At 38.8% G+C, this 18280-nt stretch overlaps 1 protein-coding gene and 1 pseudogene across 3 annotated transcripts in view; both read left to right on the top strand.

The window, feature by feature from the left end:
• LOC120474910 (NACHT, LRR and PYD domains-containing protein 12) overlaps nucleotides 1-13213 on the top strand; it is a 69850-nt gene extending 56637 nt beyond the window's left edge. The window contains exons 5-7 of one of the 3 annotated variants that reach the window (XM_089134727.1): nucleotides 358-528; nucleotides 4396-4569; nucleotides 13038-13213. In XM_089134727.1, coding sequence (XP_088990853.1) covers nucleotides 358-528; nucleotides 4396-4569; nucleotides 13038-13050 — 358 coding nt within the window. In that variant the 3' untranslated portion in view covers nucleotides 13051-13213. Of the gene's footprint in view, nucleotides 1-357; nucleotides 529-4395; nucleotides 4570-11539; nucleotides 12152-13037 lie in introns of those variants that run through there. The other 2 variants (XM_089134728.1, XM_089134729.1) reach the window with 2 other exon arrangements.
• Nucleotides 13214-13356: 143 nt separating this feature from the next.
• On the top strand, nucleotides 13357-14347 carry LOC148977502 (uncharacterized; annotated as a pseudogene).
• The last annotated feature ends 3933 nt before the right edge of the window (nucleotides 14348-18280 follow it).

The raw sequence follows: 18280 nt of genomic DNA, 5'->3' as shown, positions 1-18280 counted from the left end.
ATCATAAACAAAACAAAAATTGCAATAGTTTAGTGAATCAATTATTTTCTCCCAGCCCTAACATACACACTCCTTAAAATGTTTACAAATACATTAAGCACACAAACACACACATTGGTATTCCATGTTTTATGAGGACTTTCCATAGAAATAATGATTTCTATACTGTACAAAATGTATATTCAATCCCGTAATCCTAACTGATGTATTTTAACAATGTGAATTAATGAGTATTTGTATTTCATATTGAAAGCATTATGCTTTTATATGAAAGCATTATTTATTTATATAAGTTATTTTTTAAGTGTTATGTTTATCCTTGAATATAGGCTTAATGTGTGTCATTATTCTCTATAGGTTGAGTGAATGTGGTGTCACAGATGAAGGTTGTGCTGCTCTGGCTTCAGCTCTGAGATCAAACCCCTCTCACCTGAGAAAACTGGATCTGGATAAGAATAAACTAGGAGACTCAGTGAAGCTGTTTTCTACTGTCCTGGCGAATCCTCTCTGTAAACTGGAGATACTGTGGTAAGATCATCTCTACCATAAAGACTCAGAGTGATTAAGGATTGATTTTTTGCGTAAACCCCATCTGGTAGTTCAGTGACAGGATCCTGCTTGAACCGTCAGATCCTGCCGGCGGTAGAAGACAGCTGTGAAGAGTCTACCTGAAGAAGAACATTTATATCTTAGTATAGTATTATCATTATTAGTGTTAATTTCGTTAACGAAAACTAAACGAAAATATTTTCGTCAACGCACATTTTTCACCGAACGAAAACTAGACGAGACGAGACTAAAATCCCCACTAATAAACAATAACTGGGACTAAATCAGAAATAATTTTCGTAGACTAATAAAGACGAGACGAAAATGCAGTTCGGTAAATAAAGACTGGGCTAAAATCTATGGACATTTTAGTTCACGAACAAAGACGAGACGAAAATTACATATTATTATATGATATGGTTTTGTCAAATCCTGTCTCCTCCTCCGCCTCCTCCTCGTCAGCTCTTCCGCCACACACACCCACGTTCAAACCTGGAGCGGGCGGGCACAGTCAGAGTAGCCTACACAACACACATGGAGCAGACAGGAGCTGGATTCACGGTGAGGCGGCGGCGACAGGTTAAAAGTAAAACATGCTTTGCACGGGGCTCGGGAGAAAGAAGAGACGTGATAAATGGACACATTTTGTTACAATGATAAACTAACTAATGATGGCTAACTTTCATAGCATTTAGTATCCAGGCTGGCTATGTTGCGTTAGCTTCTTAGCACGTAGCGACCGTAGCCACTTGTTGATAGAATTGTATGTGAAGTTAAATTTATGCTAACTTAGATATGTTATACTGGCCGGGCAACTATAGTTTCAGTTTAATTAAAGCAGACAGACGCTTTAAAAAGATTAGTTAAAAAGATTTCATACGTTCTAGCAATCTATGCCTTGTTTCACCTTAAATACTGTACCTTTATATACCATGTGAACTAGCTGGCAGGAAAGCACTTTTGTTGTATCAGTTGGAGTTTTTTTTTTTTTTTCACAACATTGACCTCAAATCTATTTATTTTATTATTCTATGTGAACTAGCTTTAAACAGCCAGCACTTGTGTTAAGTTCATGATACACTTTATTTTATTTATTTGTTTCCTTTGTCAGGTGTATTTTATTTGTTTTAATGCAAGCATTTGTGTTTGTGTCTTTGAACCTTAACAATGTTCAAAATAAATATGCAAATATTGTCAGAACATCTTCCATGTCTGCATGTGTTCCTTAAAATTGTGTTTTTTTATCAAAAAGATGAGAGAAAATGTTAAAATGTGAAATAATTTTAGGAAATGTTAAATATTATCTGCTGACAAAAAAGTAAAAGGTTAAAATGATGTCCTGACTAAAACTAGACTAAAATGTTGACAGTTTTTTTTTTTTTGACTAAAACTAAACGAATAAAATTATGTTTTCTTGGACTAAAATAAAGACTAAAATGCTCGACTTATAGTCGACTAAAACTAGACTAAATAAAAATGGGATGATGTCGACTAAATGTGATAAAAACTAACAAGCGATGCTGAAACTGGACTAAAACTGAAACTAAATTTAAAAATGGCTGGTAAAATTAACACTAATCATTATTATCACCCAAAAGAAAGTAAAACTAACAGTTAAATAAACTGGACAAACTACAAAACAGAAAACAGATAACGGTTACAATGAAGAGTTATTTTTAAAAGCTGAAATGTTTGGTGTAAATCAACTTGCTTAGCAATGCTTGTGCAAACAGACCCTTGCAAAAGGGGGGGGCTGTCCTTATTGGCCTGCGTCAGACTTCAGGACCTTTCCCTGCAGCCTTCTTAGAAATAATGACGGCCTTCATATCTGTCTTACCCTTTGAAGACTGCGGTTGAGAGCGCTTTCCGTGTCCCCAGTCTTTTTGTGGGGGAGCATGGGAAGCAACACTCTGCTTTTGTGTAGCATGGTGTGAGTAGCTGGCTTTAGACGTTTGGGCCTGATCCCGCTCAGCAACCTGGAGACGTGTGCGGCAAGGGAGGAGTTTCTAGACTGCAGTTGCCTGTTTAGCTGACTCCTGAAACCTCTTGACAACCGAATTCACTGCATTGCCGAAGAGGCCAGATGGTGACAGAGGTGCATCCATTAAAAATTCAGGGGAGAGATGGCTCGTGAGCGTCTCTTCCACCTTTGGCATCTCCCCATAACTGTGCTCTTTGTGGTTCGGGATAGAGGGCCGGGGCCTTTCGTTTTTTCCCCGATCTCCACATCGAGATGTCAAGATCGTGGGATAAACCAGTTTCATATGGAGTTTTATAGTCCACAAACATAACACTATCCCTCTATCTCTAACAATAAAGAGCACGGTCACGGGGAGATGCCAGAACGAGATTGTAAATGAGAGGTCAGGAAGCATTCATCTAGCTTATCAGCCGGCCAATTAATGCTTAATCTTTCAACCGCTCTCATTACAACCTCAACAAGCTCCTCAAAAGCATGAGTCCTCAGTATCTCCTGCTTCGACACTAACAACATGCAACATTTATCAATTTATCATTTATCTACAAGGTAAGCCATCTACACTCACATTCTCCTTTCTATCGTTCTAGCCACTTAACAAGTCAACATCAGGGCCCTAATAATCCTAATATTTGACCTTACCTAATGACATGGACATTGACCCAACAATTCTATACAGGCAACAAGGTCTGTAGAGAGATACATTTTAGTGTTAGTAGTACACAAAAATTACTCTTAATAAAGACCACGTCAGCTCACCTGTGGCGTGTGGAATGAAGACTCACCAAGCAGTTCTTCGTGAACATGGGGTCTAGCGCCTTTCATATACCTGAAAGAGTCACTCTCACCAACCAATCCAAGGCGGGCCATGAGAACACTGATCTCATCATGGGCCCAACCTCAGGCTTGGTGTAAGAAGTTCCTGGGGGGTCGGAGAAGAGAGAATAGGGCTGCGTTTTTCTTCTTATATTCACGCCCTCAGAGAAGGTTGTGTGCATTTGTGCTGGATCACCTCCCTCAGATCCATCTTCTTGCGGGAGTCTCGCCTTCTCTGTGACCTACTCCTCCACGGAGGGGGCGCATGAGAGGCAACACTGGTTGTCTGGCCCTGTCTATGGTCCTCGGACTTGCCTGGGCATGAATGCGGATCTCAGCGGTATGCAGGTCCTAAATGCAGCTGAGCGCGCCTTTGCCTCTCTGAACTTTCCAACCACCGCCTCCAGTGCCGAAAAAAGTTCAGAGGGTGAAACCAGTGAATCGAGGAGAAAGCCTTTCTCTTTCTCCCTGATGTCGGCTGGATTCAACCACAGATGTCTCTCCGTGGCCACAATCGCCATTTTCAGTGCATTCAGTCTCACGCCGCTTCCACGCATCCACTTGAAAGGGATATTACGACACTCATAGATAACGCAACACATTTCATCCTCTGTTGGAACAAAAGTGGCTAACTTCTGCAAACCTAGTCTATAAGCAAGGACAAAAATAAAGCTATTTAATTTGAATCAATAGTGATTCTGTAACAAACAAAAAAAATCTGTTTTAAAATTGCAAATAAAAAAAATCACGATAGTTTGGTGAATCATTTTTTTTCTCCCAATCCAAACACACACACGTATTTAAAATGTTTACAAATACATTAAGCACACACAACACACACAGACACACGCGTTGAGTTTCCATGTTTTATGAGGACTTTCCATAGAAATAATTATTCTTATATTGGACAAAATGTATATTCAATCCCCTTATCCTAACTGATTTATTTTAACAATGTGAACCAATGAGTATTTGTAAATATTTCATATTGACAGCATTATTATTTTTTTTTTTAAGTGGTCATGTTTATCTTTGGATATTGTTCCCTACAGGTTAAGGGATTGTGGTGTCACAGATGAAGGTTGTGGTGCTCTGGCTTCAGCTCTAAGATCAAACCCCTCACACCTGAGAGAGCTGAGTCTGTATGGGAATAAACTAGGAGACTCAGGAGTGAGGCTGCTGAAGGGTCTGAAGGATGATCCACATTATAACCTGGAGACAGTTAAGTAAGAATAGTTTCTAACGATCTTCATCATCATATTATCATTTAAAGTTGAAATGGCTGTTTTACTCACTAGAAATAAAAGGAAATTGTACCAGGTTCAGTAACACCACGTGTGTGTTGTAAGGAACTTACAGCTGTAGGAAATATTATTAATCAATAATAACTTTAATTAATTATGTTATTAGTTATTAGTAATATTATATATTAGTTATATTATTATAATAACTAATTAATTATGAAGATTTGGGTCAGTTAGTTGGATTAAATCAGTGTTTCTCAAACTTTTTCTGCCATTCCCCACTTTGAAGGTAGGGAAGGGTTCGGGCCCCACCTGTCCCCTTGCAATCGCCCACCAAAAAATGTTAATAAACTAGGCTTTAAGGCCACCCTTAAAAATATTCTTGTTTGCCGTAACCCGACCGACCCTGTCAATTTAGGGCCGACCCAATTATTTATTTTTTTCCCCTTTAAGTCCGACCGACTTGCCGGTTGTAACTTGCGTTCAGACCGACAGATTTTTTTTTTTTACTCTTCAAACGACTAGTTCAAATTCCATAAAATGATATTTTAGTTATTATTGTGAAAGTTGCTTATGTCTACAAACGTAGGCTACGTTCTTTCTTTTAAATAAAAACCCGTGGCGTCATAGTCATCTGATTATGTTTACACGATTGGTTTACCCGTGTCACACTGTCTATAAGGCTTGTACGTTCGCTTCGTTTCATTCAGTGTTCCCGCTTGGTAAACCCGGTATTAAACGGGCAACGGGGCTGAATATCAACCATTTCTATATATAATATTAATATTAAACAATTTGTCTGATGCAATTTTGCTATTCGCAGTCCAGAAGAGAGAACGATCTCTCACCCGGAGCCACAGCGCGCACAACACGACAGCCCTGCTTAATGAGTGACAAATTGAGGACAGAACATGGTTACACTTTAGATCTGGGATATTATTCTAATTGTATTTTAGATTTCCGCTTTCAAAGATTATAAAAAAGATATTTGAGATGAAACCATTAATTACAGACGCATTCTGTCTAGCGCAACTTCCCTTCACAGCGTTGCGCTGTCATTTCTTCCTAAAACCCAAACGAACCGTCAGAATCACGACCGGTAATTGTTGTAAAATGCAGTCTGTACTGTTGCTAAACTGCGGACGCGTTCAATCATTAAAAGAGCTATTAAAAGCACAAAAGTCTGCGCAAGGTGATGCGTGCTCCGAAATGCACTGCAACGAGACAAGAAAAGTAGTCATTTTGGGCTTCAGCACAGCTTTGGACTGTGCGCAGCTAAACTATCAAATATACATAAAATATAAAATGACCTGCTCTGGATTAATTTAAACACAGTTTATGTCTTAAATGGACGTGAATAGTTGGGAGGATATGGTGGTGCATCAGTCATCTGTTAGATCCGTACTCGGTCTTAAAGGGGCAGTAGTCTAATAAACATGTGACGATTGAGCCAGTAATGGGAATCAAACACAACAAAAGGCAGAGAAAAATCACTTGCAGCTCTTGAATGGTTAACTTAAACTTTAAAAAGCATTAATCTAACTATGATCAACCATGCAGTGTCATTTTACATTTGATTACTAAATTAAATTTCTTTTCAGACTACGCAACACACTTAACTGAAGAGTAGCTAATTTTAGACCTTTCTGAAATTAAAGCACTGTGTATATAGGCTAATTTGTATCTTTGTTTAATTGTATTCTTTGTTTCACCATGTGTTTGTACTTGTTTTTGCTTATATCTCATGTATATGGGAAAAAAAGCCTACACACTGCTGCATAACAAATAGATATTTATTCATTTTGTGACTGGCCTAAAACGTAACCGGTTGTAGGTTGCATTAACACCTAGCGGTGGATGCACAGTTTGAAGACCCAGTCAGTGACGTCACAGTATGCAATTAAAAAAATAAATAATAATAAATCATGAGATCACCATGACCAAAATTTTACTTTTTTTTTTACACTGAATCCTGGAAAAAAAAATATAGACCTACCTACCGACCCTTTTAAAAAATTTTTTTGCTGTTACTGCAAACCAAAATATTTTTAAGGATGGCCTAAGTTAAAACGTATTTTATCAACATGACATTTTAAAAACAAAAAACATGACAGTATATAAAAATAATAATGCAATTGTGTTTGTATTTTGCCTTTGATAACATCAAATTCAGAAATGGAGAAAATAAGTGTGGACTAGTTTATTAGCTTTATTTTGTCACTTCGCAAACTGCCTGATTGAAAAAGAATAATAATAATCTCAGGGTTTTTTCTGGTTCACAACGAAGCGGAGGTGGTAAAATCCTAATAATGTTTGTATTTTAGTTTTTTTTTATAATAATAATAGTATTTTGTATTTTTCGAAAACTGTCATAAAGCTACTGTGTTTCCCACAGTATTGTGTGTGTGGTGTGGACCTCTGCACTCAGGGGGTCCGGGGCATGCTCCACCGGAAGAAAAGTTTGCACGTTTTAAAGATAAATTCATAAATCTTGTGCACTTTGAAAGTTCAAAATTAATTGATGAACTAATTTAGTGTCTAAAATGAGTAGTAGGCTACACGTATGTTCTGAGTCAGAGACGCAAAATGCTTACTGCTTGACATCAAAACTATTCAGCCACATAATGTTTTCAACCACATAATGTTTATTTTAGGTTTCAGACATTTAAATTCACGATAAGTAAGTTACTAAAAAAGCAATACATTTAGAGTTTGTCAAATATGGAAGCGGCAAAAATAATTATTTCCATTAATTAGACAACACGTATTAATAAGTATTATTCTTATCAAATACACATCGTGTAAGTAACTTTCCGGGCCACTTACTTTCATGTTTCGGGAGAAGTGGATAAACAGACGTTTGTTAAAGAGCATATTGCAGGTAAAAAAAAAATCGAAATTTATAGATAACCTTGTATGAAAATACCATATGAAAAGTTAATGCAGGATTTAAAATGTTTTAAAACAACATAAGGACACTAATTTAGAAGATAAAGTGAGCGTTTCTTGGACTGCTAGTAAAAACGGCTTTTTTTTCAACATCGCGTCATTTGACGTCATAGCAGGGAGCCGCAGCCTCGGCTCAGTGAGAGCAGGCTGGTGTTCAGTGAGAGCGCTCGTCAGTCAGTGTGCTATCGTTAGTTTTTGCATTTTAATTTATCATCGTCATGGTAAATTATTGTGTTTGTGGAGATTGCAAAAACTCCAGCCTGTCAGGACTTCAAGATTGAGTCCACAAGTTTCCATTACAATAAAAGGGACGGTGCTATATAGCCTATCTTTCGTTCCTGGTGCGGTTTGAGCAGGTGAAGAGACGGGATTTCTCCTCTGCATCGGCTCGGGAAACGCGGTCGTGTGTAGCGTTCACTTCAGATCAAATGATTAGCATCCCGGCGATATGATGGAGTTCAACATGGTATGCCGAAGCAAGAATATTGATCGTGGTATACTACCAATGGCATCAAATAGTGTTATATAGGTAACTAGTCATGTCATGCCCTAAATAAAACTTGTAATTGAAAAACAAAATTGGTTGTTTAAATACTCAAACCTTTAATGTTCTGTTTATGTTATAACCAAGGTGAAAAATATCTATTAAAAATTTACCCGAGTATAGCCTATGCTTTTAGTAGGCTATAGAAATATACTCAAGTAAAGTTTTTATACATTTAATAGTATATAAATCTACCCTAAACATACTAATGTCTGCTGGCCTGTTATAGAATCTGTACAATATTGTGAGCACAGTGTATCGTTAGCGAACGTGTATAGCCTATAAGCACGTCTCTTACCTAAAAGGCACCTGTCCTGTTCTCCACTGGTTCTCCTCACAACACAGCTCAATTTTCTCTGACCATTCTGTCTGACATTATCCTGGCCTGTCCCTGATCTCTTTAGCATAGCAGGCTCATAACTTTATGGCTTGATCCGTCATACGAGTATTTCCTCAGCGTCCGAAATGTCATGCGATCCATTGTTTTCCTGTTGTGTGAATCGACCGCTCTCCCGCTCATTGCGTCACGCCCGCCACGCCCATTTTCAGACGCGGAAGTAAAATTTTCTCACAAAAACGACTGCAGAAGCTTCTGTAGCGTGTTTATACATATATTTTAAAGAAAATCTAGTTCCTACATTGTTTTTCTATGCATTGACTCGTTGGGTCCTCTAACCTGCAATATGCCCTTTAAATCCAGATCCGATTCTCTAAAATGCGGTATAAACTAACGCCTCTCGCATAGCTCAACTAAGGTGTTAAACAACAATACACATCCACTTGCTCATATTTGACAATCGGAATATCAGATATTTCCCACTATAGCCAACAAATTTGTAAAATAAACGCAGATAATCAGTCATTCAGCTCGGTGTGACCATACCGTCTATGGGTGTAACAAGCAATGACGCGTCACCATGGAAACCAAGGGAGACGATCTACAGTAAATAACGGCGCCTCTAAAAACTTTTAAACTTACGTGTTAAAAGGTTAAGTAAGGCTTACATTTAAATGTGTCCTCGTTTTTAGTTTGAGTTTATGCTCAATAAATAAAGGAACTAATAGAGTTGAGCACAAAATTACCACATTTTCTCCCATTTGTCGCGCCCCACATGTCATGTTTCTATTCCCCACCGCGCCCCACACTTTGAGAAACGCCGGATTAAATTGACATGGCTAAATTAATATTACACTCAATTAATCAGTTCGTCCAACGAACTCTTTTGATTATTAATTTATTCTAAGAAAAGGTTACTTCCATGGCCACAGAAGAATAATTATTTCTTAGCATGTACAGCGCTTGAGCATGTAGCAGGGTCAAGATCGTAAAAGAGACTTAGTTTGCAATCAGTGAATCAGAACCAAATAAATAAAGTGCAAGTTTTATTAACTAACTCATAAACATGAATAAACTAAACAAACATAAATACATAAATTCATGCGTAGAAAAAAAGAGTGAGAGATGGAATGATGTAACGATGGAGAAGATCCATCTAACTATGAGAAGAACCAACAGCATTTCATTTTCACATTTCATTGAATTGAATACTTGCATTTTTAGTGGGAACAATTCTTGAAGTCGTTGAGGGTTTTGAAGTCGTTGAGGGATCTCATGTTGCCCAGCAACGCTAGCACAGCACACACAAACACACCAGGCTTGTTCGAGATGGTTCGGCACTGTGAATCTCGAACTGCGAGAGCGATTAAAAAAAACATCAGAAAAAGATTTGATTCAAAAACAGAAGGAGTCGTAAACTCTCCAAACACTCCCGCAGCTCCGATCAGTCCACGCCGCTCCAATGCATCTTGAACAAGCCTTCCATCAACAATGGTGGTTGTTGTGTTACTATTTTTGCTCATGGCTTTGCAAACCAACATCAGTATCCAAACACGACGAATCCAGCACGTCCGTGCAGCTCGCCGTAACTTGCATTAACAGAGATTACAATCGAGCTGCTATTAGCATGATTAGCTGCTATTTAAAAAATGGCGGTCACAAGTTTCTATTCGTCTTGTTGGTCACTGTAACCCCGCCCCCAGCCGCTGACGTAAGCGGTTCTTACTTCTAGACCAGCAATGATTTGGTGCTTCTTAAGAACCACTTTTATTGGTCCGGAGCTGGTGCTTTAGTGGTCGAAAAAGAAACGATTTGAAACTAGGCTCTGGCTCCGAACCAGCACCAGCTCTGCCTTGGTGGAAAAGGGGTACATGAGCACATGGCTAGTTTGGTCAAGGCCCCTGGGCCCTGTTGAGGCCACGCTGAGCACCCAGGAGAAGTGAGGAAGTTGGAAGAGATTCCAGGGTGATTGGAGTCGTTGTTGGTTGGAGTCCTTCTTCCAAACTCCTGAGATTATCCTTGGTTCTTTGTGAGACTCTCTCCTGCATAAGGCCATATCTGGTTGGATCAACCCCTTTGGGGGGTTCCCCAGCATCACAAAGCTTTTGCGGCTGGATGAAGAAACTAAGAGAGGGAGGTCACATGTGGACTATCTCTTATAAAGCTTGAGAAAGATCCTACCCCTAAGGGTTGACTGGACCAATAAGCATGGTGAAATGTCCGAGTAGGAAAGTTGCTCTAGTTAATTTACGAGTCTTTGTCCCAACCGTGGTTATACCTTCATTAATGCTCAGATAGTGAAGCATGAGTCATTAAATGAGGATTAATTAGGTAGGAGCCTAGGAGGCATGATACAGGTGAGGTTACATTGAACGTTAGTTGGATGTATACCAAGGTACACAACATAATATACATAATAGTACACAAGACAGTAAATCATTTACACAATGCTATGACGCATGTTCATTTATAGATCAGTTAGTCTATGAATAATGCAGCAAACTCTGTATTAAAGAATGTTTCTGTCTTCCCATTGTCTCCCTCTTGCTTGTGCACTCTCTTCCCAAGTAATGTGGTTGTAAAACCTCCTTATCAGCTCTGTAACATGACACTATTTCAGCTCTTGTGTTCGTCACCTTTGGGATGTAAGTTTTGGAGTTTCAAAAACATTTGTATATAATGAATAATTAGTGTGTGTCTGATGGGTCCAGACCCTACATGTGTGTGTGTGTGTGTGTGTATTGTCTGAGATCATCAGATAATGCTTTTTAAATTCAGCTTCAAATTCTGTAGGTCTCTGAACTTTAAACTGTGTTTAATATGAGTTTAATACTGCTCATAGTGTTGTTTCAGACTATTTTCAGCTTTCCTCCTTTGTTTCTAAGTGTGTGATAATCTGATATTTGGGTTGTTTGTTAACTGATATTAAATTTGTATTGTAATGATCATTTCTACTGGTTTTCTATCAGCTCATCGTTGTGTGAAAGTGACCTTTCATGTCCTTTTGATTTTGCAATGTGACTTTGAGCATCAGAAAGAAGTTCATTCATTTATGTAGATTATCTAGTGATATACATAATATCTCAAACCGCATATGTGACTGTGCGTGTGTTTTATTTTAGGTATTAGATGACCGATGATTACTGATGATCATTTGATGGTGAATAAGGATCCACTACAGAGACTCACAGTCAACAGAATTAACAGAGACTAAAGATACACTGTTCTTTTACTTTTATAAATTAAGCCTTCATTTAGATTTCAACAATCCTCTGAAAGACCGGATGAGGCAGCAGTGAAACACCTTTTATTTCAGAGCAGCAAATTACAGTTCCCTTTCAGTCGAGAATGTCAGACACAGTCAATGTCAACTGAATGCGATCATGCCAGGGAGCCAGTCATCTTCAAGTACTATTGAACGAGCCAATGGAATTGGCGTGCATGATTTGCATCACACACTCCACCCCCACGGCGCGGGTTTAAATACTGAAGTAGATGCACGCATTAGTTGCTTTGGAGCCGATCGTTTGATGCCAGAGGGCTGTTGTTTACAACGAGCGACTGTGTCTGTAATAGATGGGCCGACAAGCAAGCAACCCCTCAACAAACACTTCAGGCTTCAGGCTCATTTGAGGAGGAAAGAAACTAATTTTGTCTGTGACAGTGAGGGAACACTGTGCAAAAGCATGTTGTCTTAAATTTTACTTAAATAAAAATGTAATTGTATTACTGGACTCTTTGTTATTGTAGCTTGTTTAACCCAAGGTGTTCAGGTCTGTGGGACCCATTTTCAATGTTTGCTAAAAGAAAAAGTAATGCTATTTATTAATTCTTCTAACTCAAACTTATTGTCCATGGCTCATTTTCTGTGAAGAGCATAAAAAATTACTTATTTTCAATGACTGCACATGGTACACCCTCCTACACAACTATAGAGCTCCGGAAGCTGACGTCATGCAATCTAAACTCCGCCATTTTGGCAGGCAAATCAGGAGAGCGCCAGAGCGGCTATAGCAGAGATTTCGCTTGCGGTCGAATGATTTCGTCTCTTATCTAATTTAAAACAATACAATTTCAACATGGTGGACAGCTGCTGTGCAACTGGATGCCAGAACAGGCGGAGGATAGCAAAGGGGAAATCATTTTATCGTATTCCTAAGGATCCTGATAGACGACAGAAATGACTCACTGCAATAAAACGTGCTAACCAGCTCATCAAGCAATGGATTTCGCTTGTGCAGTGATCACTTCATATCAAGTATGTTCTTTCTAATGTAGCTAACTTAGCTAGCTAACATGTTGAATATTGTTTCTGACGATTGTAATGCCATTACGTTCAAGTTTTCTACCCTCTACATAGCTTATATGCGACTAAATCTTCACTATGTGAGACTAGAGTTTACACGTCAGTGTGTAATGTAACGTATACATTTAGCAGCATATATTTATATTCACTCGCTGAACACACTGACTGAGCGATTACTAAAGTTCATTGCTTTGTAACTTTCTATGTTAGTACTTGGGCTACTGAAGTGTCATAAATGAGTAGATGTTAATGTAACATTAGCTCTGCTAAAATAAGTTTAAGTTGTTGCCATTTTCTGTTTACTAATGTTTTAGGGGAAAAGAGTGACAACCCTCTTTCACCTGACTTCGTCCCATCTATCTTCAACCATCTTCCATCCCCAGAGAAGAGAGGAAGAAAGCGGAAGTTAGATGTGTTCAATAGAAGACAGAAGAGCAAACTCCAAAGATTAGAGCAAGCAGCAAAGTCACCAGCTTCAGCCGTATCCCATTCAACAGTTTGTCCTCAAGACGGCAGCGACCATCCTACTGCACACCAGGTGAAGGAATCAAACATTACCCACACAGAAATTGAAAATGTTGATCCTATTCATGAAGAAAAAGATACATCAGCTTCACCATGTGATAATTAAAACTGTAAGAAATACACTCAATCTCTGGAAGTGGAATGTGAAGCTCTGAGGACTGAGAATATGTTGTTAAAAGAACTGCACTGAATGAGAAAACTTTACAAAGCAATGATAAAAAGGTCAACGTACTCACTGGTTTACAAACATTTTCATTACTGATGGCATTGTTTAATGTTGTAGCTCCCTATCTCAAGCCTAAGTCTAGCCTAACATTATTTCAGCAGTATATGCTAACTTTAATGATGCTTAGAATGAATTTCTCTTTTGAGTTTTTGGCTTATTATTTTGGTGTTGATCCAACGACTGTTTCAAGGATTTTCAAACGCTGTATTAATGTAATGTATAGTAGATTAGTGCCAAGTCTAGTTATATGGCCTGACAGGGAATCGTTAAGAAAGTCTCTTCCGTATGCATTTAGGAACAGTACCTTTGAAAAGACAGTCTGTATTATTGATTGTTTTGAAATATTTATAGAAAAACCAAGAAACTTATTAGCTAGTGCTCAGTGTTATTCAACATACGTCACACCATACAATGAAGTATTTAATTGCCATTTGTCCACAAGGCTCCATTTCTTTCATTTCAAATGGATGGGGAGGCCGCACAAGTGACAAGTTCATCACAGAGCACAGTTATTTTTTAACCCATTTGCTCCCAGGAGATCTGGTTTTGGCAGACAGAGGTTTCAATGTCAGAGAGTCCATCCGTACTCACCAAGCTGAACTAAAGATCCCAGCATTCACAGTTCACACGTGGGAAAAAACAATTAGATCCCATTGATTTGGAGAGTACAAGATGCTTAGCGTCTCTTAGGATACATATTGAAAGGGTTATAGGAGTTCTGCGTCAGAAATACACAACATTGCAAAGCATTATCCCCATAGTTTTCACTGACATTGACAGAGAAAACGACGTGACATACCTTGACAAAGGTATGGTGAAAGTATGTTGTGCTCTTACAAATGTTTCAGAATCTGTTGTACCCTTTCAGTGATTATTAAGTTGGCTTGAGAAAGCCAACTTACTGAAATCCTATTTAAACTTATTATTATTATTATTATTAGTGGTGCTTGCTGAAAGCAAGGCAACACTATTACTATTGTGTTTTTTGAGTCAGCCAAAAAGTTTGGCACGCTACTCCTCCCGCAGTTTTTGTCACACACCCATGAATGAGGTCTCAAATCGTGCGGAATATTCGGGAATGGTGTGCTATGACTTTTCTAAGCGATCGGGGGTACGATGTTCGCCCGAAGGGCGAACAAATTTCCCAAAAATCCCATAGACTTAACATTGCGACAAACTTTGACGACTCATAGCTCCGAGCGAGGATTTCACAGAAGCCTGTGATTTACCACATTTGAAGAGGCTGACAGGCTCTGTAAGAACATACCTCACAATGGGGTAAAAGTTGCACCCCTGGGGGGCAGGAGCTACCCAAATTTTCCCCCATTGACCCCAATGTTATTTAAAATTTCTAGTATAGCATTATACTATTCCAGGAAAAAGTTTGGCGCACTCCTACGTCCACAGTTTTTGTCACAGACCCATGAATGAGGCATCAAATCGTGCGGCCTATTGAAGAGAAGTGTCCTATCACTTTTATCAGAGATCGGGGGTACGGTGTTCGACCCAGGGGCGAACAAATTTCCAAAAAATCCCATAGACTTAACATTGAGACAAACTTTGACGACTCATAGCTCCGAACAACGATTTCGGAAAAACGTGTGATTTGCCACATTTGAAGAGGCTGGCAGGCTCTGTAAGAACATACCTCACAATGGGGTAAAAGTTGCACCCCTGGGGGGCAGGAGCTACCCAAAATTTTCCCCATTGACTTACTATGGTGAAGGATGTCCCATCAAATGCATGTGTTTTTCCTACTATGGTAAATTGCATAGGGATTTTGTATTGAACATAGCTCTGGATCATAGTGTCATAGAGACAAGGGGGCGGGCTCATTTTACTCAGACGACCAATCAGTCTCTCAGGATCATTGTGAAGCTATCAAGCCACGCCCTAGCAACCATATAGAGCACCTTAGCAACAACTCCCATAGACTTCCATTGAAAGAGATCAAAGGGATATCTCCGGATAGAAGTGTCATAGAAACACAAGGGTGGTCTCGTTTGACTCGGGGTAGCAAACAGCCAATCATGAATCACCTCAACAATTTCTGGCCACACCCTAGCAACCATTATCGAGCACCTTAGCAACCAAATTTTAAAGAGGGATATCTTCCATTCTGAATGTCATACAGGCTTGGGAGTTGTATTATATCAATTATACTGACAAGCAGCCTTAGGAGATTCATGATTGGCAGCTGCCAAGCCACTCCCTAGCAACCAAAAAGAGTACCCTAGCAACCATTTTGCAAGGCCTACATCTCTTTATCAGAACATCGTATAGAGATGGGGGTTAGTTTATACATTCACATTGACTTTGGAGCTTCATGATTGGAAGCTGCCAAGCCACTCCCTAGCAACCAAACAGAGTACCCTAGCAACCATTTTGTAACAGCTATATCTCAGCATCAGAACATTGTATCACGATGGGGGTTGGGTCTTTTGACTCATGCTAGCACATAGAACTTTCTAAATGCTAAACATGCTAGCTGTGAATAGCTACATGCTAATATTGATTAGCTAAGTGCTAAATCATGCCATGAACAATATAAAAACTCTATAATAACCATATGTGAACACTACCAACCACCTAGTAATACCATAGCAACTACCCAGAATACCCTAGCAACAACCTAACAACACCATAGCAACCACCCAGAACACCCTAGCAACCGCATAGCAACACCCTAGCAACCACCTAGAAACTATCCAGAACACCTTAGCAACACCCTAGCAACCACCTAGCAACACCCTAGCAACCACCCCAAACACCATAGCAACCACCTAGCAACACCTTAGCAACCACCCAGAACACCCTAGTAACCACCTAGCAACACCATAGCAACCACCGAGCAACACCCTAGCAACCGCCTAGCAACCATCCAGAACACCTTAGCAACACCCTAGCAACCACCTAGCAACACCCTAGCAACCACCTTGCAATACCCTAGCAACCACCTAGCAACACCCTAGCAACCACCCAGAACACCCTAGCAACCGCCTAGCAACACCCTAGCAACCACCTAGCAACACCTTAGCAACCACCGAGCAACACCCTAGCAACTGCCTAGCAACCTTCCAGAACACATTAGAAACACCCTAGCAACCACCTAGCAACCATCCAGAACACCCTAACAACCGCCTAGCAACAACCTAGCAACACCCTAGCAACAACCCAGAACACCCTAGCAACCACCTAGCAACACCTTAGCAACTACCCAGAACACATTGGCAACCACCCATAATACCCTAGCAACTGCATAGCAACCACCCAGAATACCCTGACAACCAACTAGCAACCACCCAGAACACCCTAGCAACCGGGTGGTGAGTTTTGCCACTGCAAGCACCACTTCACATTTTCGTCTGGAAATGTACATTCTAGTTATTATTATTCTTCTTACTCAAAATTTTCTGACTCTAACTCCTCCTAGAGCTTTAACTCTACAAACTCCAAACTCGGGTCAGACCTTCAGACTGTTCTGACTTAGTGTGCTATATCTTTTTAGACTGATTCGACTTTCAGATTTCTTAAAAATTAATATTAAATATCATAAAAATCCCATTGACTTTCATTGCAGCATGGTCAAATTGAGCCAAGACTACGGTGGCCCAATTGCGTACAACAAAAACTCAAATCTAAATTCCCTGAAGCCCTAGACTCAATTAAACTACCATTCTATATGTACTAATGATCTATCTATCTATCTATCTATCTATCTATCTATCTATCTATCTATCTATCTATCTATCTTTCTATCTATCTATCTATCTATCTATCTATCTATCTATCTGTCTGTCTGTCTATCTATCTATCTATCTATCTATCTATCTATCTATCTATCTATCTATCTATCTATCTATCTATCTATCTTTCTTTCTAACTAATCTATCCATCTTTCTTTCTAACAAATCTATCTATCTTTCTTTCTAACAAATCTATCCATCTTTCTAACTAATCTATCCATCTTTCTTTCTAACTAATCTATCCATCTTTCTTTCTACCTAATCTATCCATCTTTCTTTCTACCTAACTAATCTATCCATCTTTCTTTCTAACAAATCTATCCATCTTTCTTTCTAACAAATCTATCCATCTTTCTTTCTAACAAATCTATCCATCTTTCTTTCTAACTAATCTATCCATCTTTCTTTCTAACAAATCTATCCATCTTTCTTTCTAACAAATCTATCCATCTTTCTTTCTAACAAATCTATCCATCTTTCTTTCTAACTAATCTATCCATCTTTCTTTCCAACTAATCTATCCATCTTTCTTTCTAACAAATCTATCCATCTTTCTTTCCAACAAATCTATCCATCTTTCTTTCTACCTAATCTATCCATCTTTCTTTCTACCTAATCTATCCATCTTTCTTTCTACCTAATCTATCCATCTTTCTTTCTACCTAATCTATCCATCTTTCTTTCTAACTAATCTATCTATCTTTCTTTCTACCTAATCTATCCATCTTTCTTTCTACCTAACTAATCTATCCATCTTTCTTTGTAACAAATCTATCCATCTTTCTTTCTACCTAACTAATCTATCCATCTTTCTTTCTACCTAACTAATCTATCCATCTTTCTTTCTAACTAATCTATCCATCTTTCTTTCTAACAAATCTATCCATCTTTCTTTCTAACAAATCTATCCATCTTTCTTTCTAACTAATCTATCCATCTTTCTTTCCAACTAATCTATCCATCTTTCTTTCTAACAAATCTATCCATCTTTCTTTCCAACAAATCTATCCATCTTTCTTTCTACCTAATCTATCCATCTTTCTTTCTACCTAATCTATCC

The sequence above is a fragment of the Pimephales promelas genome, chromosome 9 (genome assembly GCF_988280905.1).
Source record: "Pimephales promelas chromosome 9, fPimPro1.hap1.1, whole genome shotgun sequence".
Lineage (NCBI taxonomy): Eukaryota > Metazoa > Chordata > Actinopteri > Cypriniformes > Leuciscidae > Pimephales > Pimephales promelas.
Note: the sequence above shows the minus strand (reverse complement) of the source record. Positions and strands in the feature narration are given on the sequence as shown.